Source organism: Canis lupus, chromosome 4 (assembly GCF_048164855.1).
Source record: "Canis lupus baileyi chromosome 4, mCanLup2.hap1, whole genome shotgun sequence".
NCBI classification, from domain to species: Eukaryota; Metazoa; Chordata; class Mammalia; order Carnivora; family Canidae; genus Canis; species Canis lupus.
This window is the reverse complement of record NC_132841.1, coordinates 23,889,522-23,909,499: the sequence shown is the minus strand read 5'-3', so window position 1 is coordinate 23,909,499 and position 19,978 is coordinate 23,889,522. Positions and strand designations below refer to the sequence as shown.

The 19,978-nt window shown below is 36.6% G+C and overlaps 1 protein-coding gene across 14 annotated transcripts in view; it reads left to right on the top strand.

Annotated features, from left to right (window-relative positions):
* Positions 1-19,978, top strand: part of MICU1 (mitochondrial calcium uptake 1) — a 248,023-nt gene that overhangs the window by 48,880 nt on the left and 179,165 nt on the right. For all 14 annotated transcript variants that reach the window (XR_012029516.1, XM_072823516.1, XM_072823512.1 and 11 more), the window contains one exon: positions 7,982-8,143. Coding sequence is in view for 13 of the 14 variants with exons in the window: in XM_072823516.1 (XP_072679617.1) it covers positions 7,983-8,143 (161 nt within the window). In the remaining variant the exon portion in view is untranslated. The remainder of the gene's footprint in view (positions 1-7,981; positions 8,144-19,978) is intronic.

Here is a 19,978-nt window from a genome sequence, read left to right as displayed (position 1 = left end):
ATTCCTATCTTACTTGTAAACAAAAATGAAAGTAGTCTTGATTGTTCTATTAAAAAATCTGTAATCACGTCCAGCAAATCAATATTCCCTTAATTCTCCCATCTTAAGACTCTTCTTTTATTGCCTTCCCTTAACTTCATTACACAGGGGAAAAGGAAGGTGAGTGTGGTTCTCTAGGTTCAATGACTCTGTCATACAAAACTTTTGGGAAATTCTCACTGGCATCTGTTCCAGGGTGGAAATTTGAATGAAATGGGAACGCAGAGTGTCAAGATGTTTCTGTAGTGCAGGGTCTGGCCCTTGAAACTTGAATGTCCCCAAGTTGAATCTTATGTCTTGGAATTGATCAGATTCAGAGAAGCTTCTTTAGGCAAAGTAATATAATAGGAGATTAAACCAGATTGACAGTTTTTTAAACTTACATGAGAAATAAAGCTGGCATGAGAACTAGGATATTCTCATCTTCTGATCAGCATGTTCTCTCTTTGAAGGCAGTCGAAAGAGGAAGCTGAATTGGAATCTTAACATACTTAGTATGGAAATAGAATAAAGGAGAGTTAAATATATAATTTAGATACTTAATGGCTGAGGCTCTGATGGCCTTTAGTTCTAGGGTTAGTATTTGGCTGCCACTGGAGTGGATAGGGAGGATCCTTGTGAGCACCCCAGATAGTGCTGATTTTACAACGTTGTTCTCAGAGAGCAATCATATTTCAGTTTCACAGAGTGCACACATCCATCACCTACATATATTACTTGTGCCAGACGTTGTATTAGATTGTGGAAACACAGATAGAAAGGATACTTGGTCCTTATTTTCTCAAGCTCTTAGTTCATGTAAACTAAACACTTTCGAATCTTGAAGATTTATTTAACTGAGTTCTAAATTGTGTTGGTGTCCAAATTTGGGTAGATCTCAGAAATTTATCTTGGTCTCAGAATTAGCAGATGTTGCTTTTAATAGTAGTGCTGCATAACCGTTGGTAATAGTACATCAGAGGTTTATTTAGGCTGGTGTCAGGATTGGAAGAGCCAAGCATTCCTTCTTTAGATGTGCAATTGTCAGAGATCAAAATAGAAGGCAATTAATCATATAGAAAAGTGCAAGCAGATATTTTAAGTCAGAGTCGAGATGAGGTGTGGAATTCTAATAGTTTGGTAAGTTGAATCACGATGTGGCAATAATCAGAGTATTAGGATATGAATTTGATTTAGGTAAAGTTTGTCTTATAGGGAACCTTACCATGATATGGATTCATTGCTAAGACATTGGGCCTTTGCCTATGACTAGGTTTGACAAATGATAGTCCCTAGCTGAGGAGAATGAAGCATCAGTCTTCTGGACCTGACCTGCCTTATTTTTCTTTAAATGTAAAGCATAAACATAATCTTCCTCAGAAGATCATTAAATTTTATTTGCATCATCTAATTTTTTATAATTAAAAATGCATAATGTTTTGTATTTTTTTAGTTGGCAGGTACACATTTTGCCTTTAAAAGTTTGTAAGAAATACTATATGTTTGTTTACATGGATAAATACATAAGCATAGTTTAAAAAATGAAGTGGTATAGGGGCACCTGAGTAGCTTAGTCGGTTGAGCATCTGATTCTTGATTTCGACTCAGATCATGATCTCAAGATCTGAGATTGAGCCCCTTGGTTGGACTCCACACTCAGCAGGGAGCCTGTTTTCAGATTTTGTCTCTCTCTCTCCCTCTTCCCCTCCCCTGCTTGCCTTCTCTCATTCTCTTTCTCTCAATAAATTAAAAAAGTTTTAAAATAAAGTGGTATATTATAAACATCTCTTTGTCTCATATCACCCATCTTCCACCCCTGGTAGCACCACTACTATTACTTTATTGTTTGTCCTTCTGGCGTTATAATAGGAGCATACAAGTATGCATTCTTATTTCTCTTCATTTTACATAAAAGGGTAGCATATCATATATGCTATGCCACAACTTGCTTTTTTAACATGTCACGAAACTCTTCAAATCTATACATAGGTTTTTCATTCCCTATTATTGCTACACGGTATTGCCTTGTGTGTATTTATCATGGTTTAGCCAGTTTTCTCCTAGCGAACATTGAGGTGGATTTTAGACTGTTGCTGTTACCACCATGATGTGAATAACCATGTTTGTGTGTGTATAATTTCAGAAGTATGCAAGTATATTATTAAGATATTTTATCAAAAGTGCAATTGTCTGGGTGACCGAATGCAGTTTTATATGGGTGATTTTAATGGATATTGCCAAATTGTCTCTATAGATTGCACCTTTTTTTTCTCTTTTAGGAAGTAGATAGTACCAGCTTACACATTCCTTAGCAGTACCATTTTTAAAGTATGGCCAACAGGTGTATTTTCAAAGTTGGATTTTTTGCCAGCTTGACAAGTGAGAAGCAGTATCAGTATAGCTGTAATATGCATTCTATTATTAATATTAATGAGATTAAGTATCTTTTCATAGTTCTCAGAGCCATTTTTACTTCTTCTTACAACTGTTTTTTAATTTCTTTTTTTTTGTTTTTTAATTTCTTTAGCCCAACTTTCTGTTGGTTTGTGAAATATCTTAATAATATTTTATGATTAGCATATTTTTGTATTGTGTTATACTGTTGTTTATTTTTCTGTAGTTGGGCATTTGATCTCATTTTGGAGTGTAACTATTACATTTATTTTGCTGAGAAGAATTTTGAAAAAGTTTTCTTCCCCTTTAGGTTATTTATTTGGGAATCAAGAATTCTCGGATCTACTGTAGATTTTTGTACTAATTAGCTGTGAGTAAACCACATAACTTTTCTGGATCTCAGTTCTTTATCTGTAAAATAAAGATGTTGAATTAAATGATTTCTTGGTCTTGTGACTCTTTGAAGGTTATCAAAAGCAATGTATTAAGCTTAATAGTCTTAAAATAATAGATATAGAAACAGTAATGTTGTTAGAGGTTTTAAAAATACTGTTCTTTTTCTTGTTGGATAATGCTTTCCTTTGGTAACAAAGTTATCTTTCACTTGGCTCCCTTGATATTTCTTAGTTGGAAATACCTCTTCATCTTTTTTCAGTTCACATGAAAGCTACTTTTTAGAGGCATGCTTTGGGCGGGGGTTGGGAGTTGAAAGGGAGTGGAGTACTGTTAAGGAAGAAAAATGCACTCCTCTTGATTAAATTTAATCCTTCTCATAAACATGCTTCATTACTACATAACTGCTGCCAGTTGGCCTATTCAGTTTTCCAGACTCAATTGGAAAGCTAATCTCCTTAGATCTGTTTACATGGTCTCTCATCAAAAATGAATACATTGGACTAGTTACACCCTTTCTTAACTATAAAGTTAGGAATTAAAATTATAATAGAGTCTTTTTCTCATTCTTTTTCTTTGTTTGCTTGGCATCTGTGAAAATTGCACAAGAGAAGATGAATAGATATATATTTTTTAAGATTTAAAAATTTTCAAGTAATCTCTACCCAAATGTGGGGCTCAAACTCATAACCTTGAGATCAAGAGTTGCAAACTCCACCCATTGAGCCAGCCATGTGCCCCTAAATATATCTTTTGATGTGTACTCTAGGGAATGAGATCAAAACCAGTGGTGAAATGATGTAGACAGTAACATTTGAATTGCAACATTAAAATGTAAGCAAACAGTTAGTAGAACTTAAAACTATCAAAATTTATTTATTTATTATTTATTTATTTATTTTTAAATATTTCATTTATCTTTAAAAGAGGCAGAGACACAGGCAGAGGGAGACACAGGCTCCATGCAGGGAGCCCGATGTGGGTCTCGATCACTGGTCTCCAGGATTGCGCCCTGGGCTGAAGGTGGTGCTAAACCGCTGAGCCACCTGGGCTACCCAAAACTATTAAAATTTAAAATCTTCAAGCACCAGAGCATAGGGACATGTATTCTCAAAACTAATACATCTTGATTTTTCTGATATGATCTTACTCCCCCCCCCCCCATGAAATAGATTAAACTTTTGCCATACAGCTTTTCACCAAGATTAGAGAGCATTATAAGATAAAAAGAACCCTAAAGCTCATTTAGGCAATTCTCTCATTTTATAAAATTCTTCCTTAAGAAAGGGAAATAAGTTTCCTTTGTCCACAGCTCTTTGTAGTAGAGGTGAGGCTAGGTCTTGGGTCATTGGATTCCTATTCCATTTAACTTCTATGATCTGCTAGTTGGTATTATTGTTTCAATCTCCTTCTCCTTTCTGTCTTCCATCTCCTTCACACTTACATATCAGTGTGTGTTGGATACTAATATCTGATGGTTTTTGTCTCTCTTTGGACCTTTAAATTTAATTTTTGGTTCTGCATTTATCATCTAGGCACTTATCACCCAATACTTAGATTATTATTTGCCTTCTGGCTGTACTAAGAGCTTCTACTAGCTCTTTCTGCCTTTGTTCTTTGCAATTTATTCTGACTTCTTTTTTAACATTTATTTTTTTATTTATTTATGATAGACATAGAGAGAGAGAGGCAGAGATATAAACAGAGGGATAAGCAGGCTCCATGCCAGGAGCCCGACGCGGGACTCGATCCCAGGATTCCAGGATCACGCCCTGGGCCAAAGGCAGGCGCCAAACCGCTGAGCCACCTAGGGATCCCCCTATTCTATTCACTTCTGATAGATAGCTATTCTTTAAGAAAATACCTTCATCACATTCTTTTCCAATGTAAAGTATGTTGTAGTTTCCTGTTGTATATATGATCAGATTTCTCAGTCCAGAATTCAGATGACCTTCTAAAGTGATTATGGCTTACCTGTTTGATCATATGTCTATTTATATATTTTTAACTGAAAAATGGGATTATGTTGGTGAACATATGTCTATTTATGAGATGTCTATTATGTGGACATGTGTCTATTTATGGAGAATATCTAATCTATCTTCTAGTCTTACACACTCCTTGCTTGTTCTAACTTTTGAGCTGGTTATGTTATTTGCCTTTCACATTAAAAACTTCTGAATGCTCTTTTCTTTCTTTTGTCAGGGATGAATAAGTTTTCTCCAGATATATATGTTTTAGTCGTGCTCATTTTTATTATAAGGAGATTTATTCAATCTGAAGAGAAAGTAGAGTATTCACTTCTATTATAGATAAAAGCAATGCTACGTATCCAAGTGTGCTGTGGGCGTGGAAAATGTTAATTTAAAAGTGAATCGGTTGTTGACAGGCAGGAAGAAAATATAGTGAACAATCTCATTGGTGCTGGATTTTGCTAGGATATGTGCAATAAAATGAGATGATTTCTGGGGTTGGGGAAGGTTAAAAAATTGTGTTGCTGCAGCTTGGGTCATAGGAAATAGGAAAGAAAAAAAATTCTTTTCCCACTTTGTCCATAAGGGCAGAATTTAGGTCAAATTTTGAAATTGGGTCTAGATTGAATGAAAACGACTAAGGGATAGGTTTACTTAAGAGATTGTAGGTATAGGTCCCAGAGGAGGGTTAGTTACTGGCTCTGTGATGTTAAGAGATAGCTAAGTAGTCTAACTTGATTTGAACCCAAATGGTAAAAGACATACTTTTCTTAGTATTTTGAGGCTTAGAAGTATACTTAAATGTTAGGAGCCAGTACTTATATGATTTGTACTTTACATAGTTAAATATTTTAGATACCTATAATGTAACAGGCTCCACACTAGACTGTATGGTTATAAAGAGGAAAAATAATTTTGGCCTTAAAGAAGGCTGAGAGCCAAGTGGGGAAGGCCAACTTACATATGAGCGAATGTATTAATTGCCATAGGAAGATATGTATAAAGTGCAAGATAATTTAAATTAAGAAGCGGTGAACTGTGCTTTGGGACAAAGGGGAGGAGAATGAATATGTGATTTGAATGAATTGCCACTATAAAAAGTCATACAACCAGGAAGAAATGCCCCTTTCTCTTTCAGCCTCCCTGGTGGAATAAAAGAATGAAGACTGTACTCTGGCCTCAAGATATTGTCTAGAGGGAAAAAATAATTTTCTATTAATTCTCTGTATAGAGGTACCAGAAATGATCCTGTCTTTGAGCCATCCATGAGATAGCTATCATTTTTTTTAAAAAAAGATTTTACTTATTTGTTTATGAGAGACAGAGAGAGAGAGAGAGGCAGAGACACAGGCAGAGGGAGAAGCAGGCTCCATGCAGGCAGTGCAACGTGGGACTTGATCCTGGGTCTCCAGGATCATACCCTGGGCCAAAGGCGGCGCTAAACCGCTGAGCCACCTGGGCTGCCCCGAACTGATCAAAATTTTATATCATTCTGAGGCCCAGAAGTAAACAAAAGCCTTTGCTGACTAACCTAGTCTTACCTGATATTTAAAATTTTTTTTAATTCTCTAATATCTATACCCTAATATTTTGATACTTCTTCAAGATACCAGTTTAGAAATGTATCATTAAAAAAATGTTTCATGTGGAAAAAAAATGTTTCATGTGTATCTTGCCTAATTAGAATGTAGAGTTCTTTTTGGCCTGTTAGGTCTTATCTGATAGTATGAACTTCAGACATTTTTGTTGAATGAGAACTTCCCAGTAATTCTCTTGTATGCTCAATTAGCCTTTGCTGTGGCAGTAAAAACTCCCAATTTTAGTGACTTTTAATCATAAACGTTTATTTCTCATTAGCATTCTATAGGTTGGCTGAGCTCTGCTCGCCCAGCTAGTCTTCACATTGCCTGGCTCCAGGCTGAGATGCGTTCATTATGGAACCCAGGTTGAAGGATCATGTCTGTCAGGGGCATGGTCTTCTCTTCATAGAGTGCAGGAGCACGAGAATGCTAGTAGCAATACTTCTTAAAAGTGCTTGTGGAACTGGACATTCTGTTGGTCAAAGCAAGGTCTATGGCAAGATACGCACCCAAAATGAAAAGAGTGTGGAAAATAGTATTTGCCTGGGATGGGGGATGGGTAAGTGACTGGGTTTTGAACAATAATATGACCTAATACAGATGTTTCTGAGTTAAACAGTGAGAGGAACAGGTGAAATTATAAGTATGAAACGGAAGAATTTGGTGAGTAGGAGACCTTCCAAGGACCTGGAATGAAAAAGATTTAATTAAAACGCCCTGAGCAGAACCACTGAGCCCCCCAGGCCCCTCAGTTTCCCGCATCTTTAAAATGGTTGTGCCACTTACAGATCTGTTGCTTTGCAATGCTAAATCCATCTTTCATTGTCCTTTTTGTGATACTAGAAATTTCTCTCTTGCCACCTTTTGTTAAGGTTTGTCAGTTGAAGGTCTAGAGGGAGACTAGAGAAGGGAGGAGTTTTTCTTCCTGATTCTTGTATGCTCTTCCTGCTTGCTCCTGTAGCACACAGTAGCCAGCAGCATGTGGAATGACTTGGTGCTCTCAACCCCTTAGGGAGTTTTAGTAGCAATACTCCCAAATGCATTTTCCTAGTGAGTTCCATACTTGAACATCTCCCCATGGGTACTTTTCTGAGTTCTACTGACATATTGAGTTCCTACTAGATGACTTTATAGTGACTTCTGTTGGCCTGGCACTTTAGTATATTTCTCAGACATCCGTGGTTGCATCCTCACCACAGGCCTATATCTCAGCCATGTTGAGAGGGGCCTCTTTACAGATTTATCCCTCCCCTGTTGTTCTGCATCACCCCTCGAAGTAGTAGCTGCTCACTTTATCTGTTCTTTTTAACCCTTAGTATTTTACCTGTGTTATAGTTAATAATGCTTTATGTTAAACTTTCCCTGTTCAAATTACTATGTTTTTTTTTTTGTCTTCTAATTGTACTTTGATATATCAGGTTACAAGTAGTATTTTTCTCATACAACTGTTCTGTGGGTTAAATGGGATATTATATGGTATTGGTATCGAAAAGTGTTTAATCTGCCATTGAGTTAGTCTGTAACGTTTGTTGGCAACTTTCATATGTCATCTTCATCATCATCATCATCACTGTCACTACCCTACTACTAGTTAGGAATAACATTTCTACTTTTTATCCACAGAATGTTTCGTCTTAACTCCCTTTCTGCATTGGCAGAACTGGCTGTGGGCTCTCGATGTTACCACGGAGGATCACAGCCCACCCAGATCAGGCGACGACTAATGATGGTGGCTTTCCTAGGAGCATCTGCAGTAACTGCAAGTACTGGTCTCCTGTGGAAGAGGTGAGCATTTTTGGAGGATCCTCTTCCTGCATGTGCTTTCATTTATCCAGTTATCTTTGTTCTCTCAAAGGATTACATTGACTTCTGGCTTAACTATATACCAAAATTTCTTGCCCAAATCATTTGGCATTGATAATATTTGTCTGTGAAATAAGATGCTTCGAAGAATTCAGCTATTGTGCCCAAGCAACAATAGGAAATATTCTGCCTCAAGGTCTGCCTATTTCTTCTGCTAAACATTTAAAATAATTAACCAATTTAATAATTTCAATAATTTTTAAATAAATAATTAATATATAATAATAAATACATTTAATAATTCACCAGGTTAGCATGCATAATTCACTGTTTTTTAGTATATTTACAAAGCTGTGCAGCCATCACCATTCTCTGATTCCAAAAATTCTCATCACTCCATAAAGAAACTCCATGCCATTTAGCAGTTACTTCCCACTTTCTCCATTCCTCTCAACCCTAGGCAACCACTGATCTACTTTCTGTCAATAGACAGTAAAATGGAGTAATGGTAACACCTGTCTCAAAGGGTTGTTATGAATATTAAATGAGTTATTATTTAGGTTATTAAAATAACATTTTATTTTATTTTTAAAGTAGGCTCTACACCCAGTGTAGGGTTCCATCTCCATGATCCTGAGATCAAGAGTTTCACACTCTATCAGCTGAGCCAGCCAGGTGCCCCAAGTTATTATTTGTTAAATGCTTAGAAAAGAGCCTGGCACATGACTTTGTAGATAAAAAACATTTATGTAGAAAGTACTTGGCACATAGTAAACTGTCAATAAATGTTATCTATTATTATTGGATATAATATGAAGATGAGAAATAGTGAAGAAAGAAGATATAGAGTATTAACAGAAAATACTGAGTTTCCAAAAAAAGTTAGAGTTGTGATATAAAAGACCCTATATATCATGCCAGGAAATTGTGATTTTAATCTGTAGGCAATGATGAGTTATGAGGTTTTGAAACAAGAGACTGATCACAGACAAGTTTAAAGAAAGATTAGTACAGTGACAACAGTGAAATAAACTGGAGTGAGAAGAAGCTACTGACAGACACTAATACTAGTTTGAGATGATGATGAGGGTACTGGAACCTTAGAAAGGAGTGCATGAGTTTTTAGAAAAATTTCCAGGTAAGATGGACAGGAAGAGAGACAGAGGGAGAGAAAGATCTAGACTGAGGGACACAGACGGAAGGAGGAAGAGAGGGAGGCCAAAGAAGGAAATGAGAAATAGGAAATGCACTTTTTGTCCTTTCACTGTAATAAATAGTAAATGCCTAGTAATTTCTTCAGGCAGATGTTTTCCTGCAACGGAATTAAGAGGACCCCATGCATGCGGATTTAGAATTGCCATCTTTGATATTGGACTAAGCCAAAGACAACAGACTATACCTGAGTTGAGAAGTTGTTCAATAGATGGAATATTTAAGAAATTACTACTCTTTTTCTTTCTCTGAATCACTTTGTTTATACTATTCAGATTAAATGCTGATGTTTAGGTTATTTTATTTTTATTAATTTATATTGTTTTGCGTAACATCACTCCCAGAAAAAAAATAAGATGATTATTTGGAGGGTATGTAGAGCAAACATTCCTTTTTTTAGTTTTTAAAGATTTTATTTATTTGTTTGACAGAGAGATAGACCCAGAGAGCACAAGGGGAGGGGGGCGGGGAGTAACAGAGGGAGAAGAAGAGCACAAGCAGGGTACCTGTGGGATCCCAGGATGCTGAGATCATGATCTGAGCCAAAGGCAGACACTTAACCCCTGAGCCACTCAGGTGCCTGAAAACATTCCTTTTTTTAATCATCTTTTAAAAAATTGTTAACTAAGCAGAAATAAAATGTTTTCCTAAGAAGTGGGATTTAAAGTTCTTCTTGAAAGAGGGCATGATATAGTTTTAAACTTGAAAAAAATTAAAGTTTACAAACATTTTAAAACTTTAAAATTCTTAAATTTAAACTACAAAGAATGAGATGATCTAAAAAAAAAGTCTAAAACAGAAGTAAAGAAACAATCTTTTTTTTTTTTCCATTCCCAATCCCTTTTCCTGAACAAAAAATAATAACACAATAATACAGGTTTGAATCATACAGGTAAGTAACAAAGAATACAATTTGGAATGTTTGCCTTCAAACTAAAGTGAGTATATTCTGGGTTATATAATTAGATATGTGTAAAGACCAGGGGATCCCTGGGTGGCTCAGCGGTTTAGCGCCTGCCTTTGGCCCAGGGTACGATCCTGAAGTCCCAGGATCGAGTCCCGTGTCGGGCTCCCTGCATGGAGCCTGCTTCTCCCTCTGCCTGTGTCTCTGCCTCTCTCTCTCCCTATGTCTATCATGAATAAATAAATAAAATATTTTAAAAAAAGATATGTGTAAAGACCAGATATATACTACCCAAATCCACTAATATAAATTAAGTATGATCCTTTGAAACCATATTACAGTACTGTTAGAGAAGGAACATTTGTCATTTTCCTGTTTTTTTTTTTTTTTTTTTTTTTTTACTTCCTCAGCTTCAAAAAAAGTACTGAAATCTAGTGGTAAGGATTCAAGGTTTGCAATCTGAGTGTGTGGGTTTAAACTGGCTATATAATGTATCTAATGTCACATTCTTCTTCAGCCTAAAGTACTTCTTTTACTAAGAGTTCTTATGTGCTGGAGATAGATTCTATCAGCTTTTGTCTGGAAATACCTTTATTTTGTCTTTACTTTTGAAGGATATTTTCACTGGGTATAGAATTCTTGGTTGACTTTTTTCTTTCTAGCAAGCTGTCATTCTGTTGTGTTTAGCTTTGATTTTGTTTTGTTTTTGTCTTTTCAGTATGGTATCTTCATTGTATTCTTTTTTTGTGTATTTGTGTATGTGGTAAAGTATATGTAGCATCAAATTTACTATTTTAACTATTTTTAAGTTCATTAACATTAACTACTTTCACAGTATTGTGTGACCATCACCACCATCCATCTCTAGAATTTTTTCATCATTTCAAACTCAAACTCTGGACCCATTAAACAGTAATTCCCCAGTCACCTTTCCCCCCATCTTTGGGTATTCTGGTTTCTCACTTTATGAATTTGACTATTCTAGTACCTCTAAAAATAGGATTATACAATATTTGTCTTCTTGTGTTTGCCTATTTAATTTAGCATAGTAATTTCAAGGTTCATCCATGTTGTATCATGTGTCAGAATTTCCTTCCTTTTAAAGGCTGAATAATTTTTCATTGCATGTATATATACCATTTTGTTTATCCATTTATCTACCAATGAATACTTGGGTTATTTCCACTTTTTGATTATTGTGAATAATACTGCTATGAACATTATTGCACAAATATCTCTTGCAGTCCCTGCTTTCACTTCTTGTGGGTATATAACTAGAAGTAACATTGCTGGATCATGTCTTCAGATATTTTTTGAAAAGTCAATAGTAATTCTTATCTTTGTTCTTATGTATGAACTATATTTTTATCCTTGGCTTAGTTTTATGACCTTTTTTTTAAAGAAAGGGGTGGGGGGAGAGGCAGAGGAAGAAGGAGAGAGAATCTTGAGCAGGCTCCACACCCAGCATGGAGCCTAATGTAGGGCTCAATCCCATGACTCTGAGATCACCACCTGAGCCAAAACCAAGAGTTTGACAGAACTGACTGAGCTACCCAGGTGCCCTTGTTTTATGATTTTTTTTATCACTTGTTTTCAACAATTTGATTATAATGTATTTTAGTGCTATTTACTTTGTGTTTATTCTGTTAAAAAATGTATTGATTTCCTTAGACTATGAAATTAAAATTTTTATAAAATTTGAAAAATTTTGCCCATTATTTCTTCATTAAATTTTTCTGTCCCTATTTCTGCCCCATTCCCTTACATACACATGCTTTCTGGGACTTCATTCACATGTGTACTAGACCATGTGATATTCTACATATCATCAGGATTTTGCTTATATTTTATATAACCTTCTTTTTCTCTGGGCTTCAGTTTTGGAAGGTTTTTTTTTTTAATTCTTGTCTCTTCAGGGTCACTGATCTCTTTTTCTGCGGGACCTTATCTGCTGTGTCTCTCTAGTGATTGTTTAAGAAGATTTTGAAATTGTATTTTCAATCTCTAGAAGGATCATTTAGAAGGGTGCCTGGCTGGCTCAGTCAGTAGAGCAAACATCTCTTGATCTCAGTGTTGTGAGTTCAAGCCTCACATTGGATGTGGAAATTACTTAAAAGTAAAATTAAAAGAAAATAGAAGTACCATTTAGAAAATATTGTTAATGGAGTATCTGGAAAGATGGCAGCATAAGAAAATCCTGAACTGTCCTCCTCCATCAGACCTACCAAATCTATGGCTGTATATGGATAACTTCCCTCTGCAAAAGATCTGAAAACTATAGGTACTGCTTTTCACAATAGAGAATATAAGGACCACACCAAGCTGGGAAGGAGAGGCAGAAACACAGTCCTACCAAAAAAAAAAAAAAAAAAACTTACCCCAAGAGTGGCAACATTCACTAGGCAATGCTTCTCCTGGAGGAATGAGGGATTGGTGCCCCACATTGATACCTGGGATCTGCACTGGAGAGATAAGCCTGAGGATCTTTGACTTGCAAAATCAATACGTTTGACATCCAGGAATCCAAAAATTCAATAGGAAACTGAGATTCCCTTCTTAGAGGGCTCATGTGCAGTCTTGCTTGCACTGAGACTCAGAAAAAAACGAGCAGTTTGAAAAGGAATTGCCAGTGACTCACAGAAGGCCTATAATAGGTGTGGAGATCCTTCCTGAGGAGCAAGGGATTCAAGCCCTGCACTGGGCACTCCCTATACCACCCCTACCCTAGAAAGACAAGCCCCCATTTATTCTGGCTTGAAAATCATCAGGGTTTAACTCTAGGAGAGGTGGAGGGCCATAGGAAACCAAAACTGTGCTCTTAAAAGGCCCATCGACAGTCCCACTCATTCAGACCCAGCATATTGGAAGCAGTTTGAAAAGCATCTGGGCCATATATGAGGATTTATTCACTAATTTTAAGGCTTGTGCCAGAAAGGCAAGGTTCTGGGAACTTTCTCCAGGAATGGAACTGCTAGCAGCCACCATTTCTTTTGTCTTCCTTCAGACTAGCTGGCCCAATGAAGGCAACAGTTCTGACCATCTCCATCTCCATTGCTCACACTATTTGCCCTGCCACGGCATTTCCCTGTGGACTGACCTGTCATGTTCTCCTCCAAAGCAACTCCTACCCAGCCTCGCCTGATGAGCAGTCTCATTCAGGACCAGTGCCCCTTCAAAGCAACTCCTTGGGAGAGTTGAGCTGGGGGCAGCCCTGCCCCATGAGCACACCCATAGCAGTGCAGTTAAGCCTCACAGCCAGCTACACCAGGTGCTGACCCTACTCACTAAACACTCACAGCAGCTGCAGACTGGCCTCTAAGCCTGGCAGGCTGGGATCAGCCTCATCCACCAATGCACCCATAGCAGTTGCAACCCAGTCACAATAAGAGGGTGCATGCAACCTACATTGTTGAGAGAGCTCCTAGAATGTATTGCAACTTAAACAACAAGGAACTTAAAATAGACTGCTATATACATAGGTGTTATATATGAACCTCATAGTTACATTACTATAAACCTATAATGGATACACAAAAGACCATGAATACATAGCCAAAGCCATCCTGAGAAAGAAGAGCAAAGCTAGAGGCATCCCATTTCCTGATTTCAAACTATAGGCCAAATCTATATTTATGAAAACAGTATGATACTTAAAAACACATGTAGATCAATAGAACAGACTAGAGATCCCAGAAATAAACTACATATGTGGTCACTTAATATTGACAGGGAGCCAAGAATAGTAAGATGGTAAGATAACAGTCATTTCAGTAAATATTATTGGGAAAGCTGGATAACAAGTCCAGAAGAATGAAATTGGATCCCTATCTTACCCTATTCACAAAAAATAATTCAGATGGATTAAATGCTTTAACATAAGACCCCAAAGTACACACTTGGGGGAGGGGGAAGTAAAGGAAACTTAGGGTCTTGGAACTATTTTTTGGATAACAAAAGGACAAGCAACAAAAGCAAAATCAGCAAGTGGGACTACATTAAGTTAAAAAGCTTAAAAAAAAAAAAAAAAAAAAAAAGCTTGTGCACAGGGCAGCCCCGGTGGCCCACGGTTTAGCACCGCCTTCAGTCCAGGCTGTGATCCTGGAGACCCGGGATCAAGTCCCACGTCGGGCTCCTTGCATGGAGCCTGCTTCTCCCTCTGCCTGTGTCTCTACCTCTCTGTCTCTCTCATGAATAAATAAATAAAATCTTAAAAAAAAGAACAAAAAAGAAAAGAAAAAAAAAAGCTTGTGCACAGCAAAGGAAATAAAACAAAAAGGCAACCTATGGAATGGGAAAAAATATTTGCAGAGCATATGTCAGTTAAGAGATTAATATCCAAAATATATAAAGCATACAGCTCAAAAGTGTAAAAACAGATGATCTAATTAAAAAACGAACAGAGGACCTGAATAGATGTTTTTCTAAAGTAGACATCCAGATGGCCAAACAGGCACATGAAAAGGTGCTCAACATCACTAATCATCAGGGAAATGCAAATCAAAACCGTAAAAAAATATCACTTCATACCTATGAGAATGGTTAGTCTCAAAATAAGGCATAACAATTTTGGTATAGATGTCTAGAAATAGGAATCCTTGTGCACTATCAGGAATGTAAACTGACTTAACCACTTTGGAAAACAACATGGAGGTTTTTCAGGAACCTGAAAATAGAAAATATTCTAAAAATAGAATAACATATAATCCACCATTTCCAAGGAAATGAGAACAGGATCTTGAAGTGATATCTGGACTCCCATGTTTAATTCAGCATTATTCACAAAAGTGAAGATACGGAGACAACCTAACTGTCCTTCAAGAGATGAACGTGTAAAGAAGATTTGCTACACACACACACTCACAAATATTATTCAGCCTTGGAAAGAAGGAAATCCTGCCATTTACATCTACATTGATGGAAGGCATTCTGAAGGCATTCTGCTACTGAGATAAATCAGACACAGAAATAAATATACTATTGTATGGTATCACTTATATGTGAAATTTCAAAAACCTGAACTGATAGCAACAGTCATTAAGACAGTGATTTTCAGAGGCTGGTGGTTGGGGAGTTGGGGAGTTGGGGAGGTGTTGGTCAGAATACAGCCTACAGTCAGAATATAAATATGTTCTGGGATCTAATACATAGTGTTGTGATTACAGTTAATAATACAGTATTGTATACTTGAAAATTGCTAATAGACTAAATCTTAAATGTTCTCACTCAAGAAGATTATAATTATGTGATGTAATGGAGGTTTTAGCTAATACAGTGGTGGCAGATTGATACAGATAAGTATCAAATCAATACATTGTATGCCTTAAACTTACAAAATTATCATTAGTTATATCTTAATAAAAAACTGCTTTGATAATGTAATTTAATGCAAAATATACTTTCAGATAAGGATAAAGAAAACTAACTATCATAATTATTAATATGAATCTGTGAAACTTGCGAAGATCTTGTGGAAAAGACCATCACTAATTGCTGACTGTTCTAGTTGATGGCCAGTATAAAAGGAGGGTCAAATAACAAATGATGTTACTTTTTTTTTTTTCTTCTCAAAATGTGTTATTTTGAAAAAGCACAAAACAAGTTAACTTCAGCCACATACAAATATTCTGTAATTTTATTCCTTCCTTTCTCTTTATGGTACTGATGTCACAAGTTACATCTTTTATATTGTGTATCCATTAACATTTTTTATGATTAAAATTTTTTTTAATATTTGATTTTTGAATTTCTTTTGTAGAATTTAAAGAGATTTACACATCATCATTATAGGACAACAGTATTCTGTATTTGTCCATGTATTTGCCTTCATTAATGAGATTTATACTTTATATGCTTTCATGTTGCAGTATAATATATTTCAACTTGAAGAACTTCCTCTAGCATTTTTTTTTTTTTTTTTTTTTGTAATGCAGGTTTGGTAGTATGAACTTCCTCAGCATTGTGTATCTGGGAACATCTTTCTTTCTCCTTGATTTCTAGAGGACAGTTTTACCAGATATAGTACCTTTGGTTGGCAGTTTTTTCTTTCAGCACTTTCCATATTTCATCCTATTTCTTTATGGCCTATAAGGTCTCAGAGTTTTATGGGATCCCCTTGTACATGATGAGTCACTTTTCCCCTGCTACTTTAAAAATTCTCCCTTAGTCTTTGACTTTTTGGCAATTTGATTATAATGTGTCTTGCTGTGGATTTCTTTGGGTTCCTCATCTTGGAAGTCTGTTGAGCTTCTTCAGTCTGGAAGTCCATTAACTTTCCCAAATCTGAGTTTTCAGGTGTTCAAGGGTTTTTTTTTTTTTTTTTTTTGCCATATTTTCTTTCAATGAACTTTTTTTTAACCTCTTTCTTTCTCTTCCTTCTCCTTCATGTATGCATTGGTTTTCTTGACCTTATTCTGTAAGTCTCTTAGGCTTCTTTTGTGTTTTGTTCCTCTGACTGGATAATACCAAATGATCTGTCTTTGAGTTTACCTTTGAGTTTATCTTCTGCTTGATTGAGTCTACTTTTGAGCCACCCTAGTGAATTTTTCGATTCTGTAATTGCACTCATCAGCTTCAGAATTTGCTTTTTTTAATCTCTCTGGATAGTAATTTTTTAATGCAGTGTTTTCTTGAGCTTAGAGATCATCTTTATTTTGGGTATTTTGAATTCTTTTTCAAGTAATAAATATTTCTGTTTCTTTAGGTTCAGTTTCCAGAGATTTATATTGCTCCTCTGGGCCACATTTCTGTTTCTTCACGCATCTTGCAACTTTGTGTTAAGATTCACATTTTTGAAGAATCAATCACATATCTTGATTTTTATAGATTAGCTTCATACAGAGGAAGACCCTCAGTAATCACCCCAGTTACAGATTATGGTGCCTCTAAAACTTTTGGGAAAGGATACAGCTCCTCTAGGTCTGCGTGGGCAGTTTCTCAGTTGGAGAAGCTTTTGCAGGTTTCTTATTCAAGAGCTTTTGAGATCTTGCTCCCTCTGGTGTTTATCTGCAGCACTGCAAGTTCTCTGTGCTTAGCAGCCAGCCACCTACTCCTCTCATCAGCCGCCAGGCATCCAAAGTTGGCCAGCTCCCCATTACCACCCCAGGTCAGGCGAGGTGCATGCCAGTATTTCAGGCAGTCTTCTGAAAAAACTAGAATGCCAGGCACACCTTCCACTTTTTTCCCTCCCTCCTGAGGGAGAAGACTTGTTTTGTCCCTTCCCCTAATTGTGCTAAGCTGTGCCAACTCTGCAACTCTAAGCTGTGCAGATCACCTCCCACTTTTCTTTTTTCTTATCTACCCTCAGGAATGCAAAAATGCCATCTTCCATCAGCACTCCAAGTGAGGTGAACAGAAACCAGTCCCTAGGGCTGGAATGTTGAACACCCTTTCATTCTCGTTCCTCCCTGGAGTGAGAAACTGTGAGCTGGGGCATTCTCTCCTGGTACTGAGCTGTGACTGCTTGGGGGAGGGACTGACATGGGTAGAGTGAAATTGCTTCTCTTACCCATTTCCATGTGTCTGTTTTTGGCATCATGTTTTCCTGGTGCATTACAGCTTCTTAGCCAGATTTTGGGAATCTCCTAAAGGTATTTTGATCTGTACATTGTTGCTAAATCAGTGTTTCTGTGGTAGACAAAGCCTGGGACTTCCTATTCCGCCATCTTGCTGACATCTATCCATGACTTTATTACATATTTTTCATTGTGTAGGTTAACTTTTTGAGTGTCTGGATTTTTTTGTTTTCCTTAAAAGTATATTGATTTTTGTACTGACAGGTAGTTAACTTATTGGAGAATCTATTTGATCAGCTGGAACTTGTTTTTAAACTTTTTTTTTCCCCCAGCATGGTTTAGATAGAGTATCCTTTGCTCTAGGGCTAAGTCAGCCCTACTAATAAGACAGGACCCATCTGTTGTGTTTACTAAATGCCTTGAGTGTTCAATGATTTGTCACAGCTTGAACACTCCTGCTTGTGAATGCTAGAAATTATTTGGCCTATAGCTCTTTGGTAATTGTTTCTTGTCTAATATTGGATACTTTAATCCTAAGAGTGTACTGTTTAATATTAACAAGGGAGGCTCCATTAGGTTCATGGAACTTTTTCTTCCTGTATTTCCTCCTCTCTGGTCCTCTTGCCCACCAATTCCAGTCACCTCAGCCTCTCCAAACTATGGCCTCAACTTAGCATGGTCACTCTTATATTGCTTGGGATCCTGTTCCTGATCTGGAAAATGTCTCCAAGTAGAACTTCAGGACAACTATAGACCTACTTTTTTTTTCAGACAGTTGCTGTCTATTGTTCAGTATCTTAAAATGTTTTATATATTTTGTTAGATTTTCTGTATTTTTCCCCACTCTAGGAAGGCAAATCTAAGTGTAGTTACTCCATTGGGGTTGAAAGCAGAAGTCTTCTTTCTGTACATCATTATATGTCATCGGTTCTATAATGTTTAAATCACTGTATTATTATATCATTACCACAGTGGAGTCAACTATCAGGAATAAAATAGGGAAAAGACAAAGTGACTCTTGGTAGTGTGCAATTCTTAAGATGTTAAAAGTTGCAGGGGTATAATAGGGTGTAACTTGCCTACTACATATGAGCAGCATTCAGAGTATCATGGGATATCAGCCTGTATGTTTTTCAGAAGAAATTATGAATGCCATTCAATTAATTGGACTGAATAAAGCAGTGTGGTTAGGAGGGTTTCTGGTATACCAAATGATATTGAATGTCTGTAGATTTTCTTTTTTAGAACCTAAGGTTTTTGAGAAATCAGGTTAGAGTCACTCTTTCCAGGAGGCTTTTCCTGAACCTATTCTTTGTCCTTATATATTCTTTATCAGTTGGCTTATCTGTTTTCCCTATTTACTGTGACTTTCTTGATGACAGAGACAGTCTTACTATATTTATCTTAGCAACTAGTGTAGCTCCCACAGCATTTGATTGAAGAAATCTTTTCTTTGTGAATAAATACTTTAGGTCTTCACTTTATCAGCCCATCATCATTTGATTCCACAAACTCTTCAGAAGGAAATAAAACAGGGAAATGATCCAGCCTTGATCAGTTGGGGTCAAGGTTGAAAGGAAATTTGAACTGTGGTCAAAAGATTGATTTTGAACCAGGTGGGAAAACCTATAGTGAGTTAGTTTCTTGTTGCTTTTAAAAAATTTGTTTATTTTGGGATACCTGGGTGGGTCAGCGGTTGGGCGTCTGCCTTCGTCTCAGGGCGTGATCCTGGGGTTCTGGGATTGAGTCCTGTAGTGGGCTCCCTGCAAGGAGCCTGCTTCTCCCTCTGCTTATGTCTCTGCCATCTCTCTGTGTCGCTCATGAATAAATAAATAAAATATTTTTAAAAAATTGTTTAGTTTTAGGATTTAACCTTTTTAAAAAGTTATTTTTCTTACTTATAAATTCAAATACTGTTTTGCCTTTGTTAACATGCATAAAATACTATTTATAAGTAAGTGAAATAACTATTGGTTTTTATATTCTTTAAATAGTTACGTAAAAGGAATGCATTAAGAATTTTCTCATATTGTATTTTAATCCCAGCATATATTTTTCCAATCCCTTTCTGGTCAATATAGATAAGGATTTCCATTTTTGTTCCATAATCAGCCATAGCCACATTGCCTACTTTCTCTGTATAAGGCACTGGGTTGGGAACTCTGGATGATTGGAAGAGTAGTGTCCAAT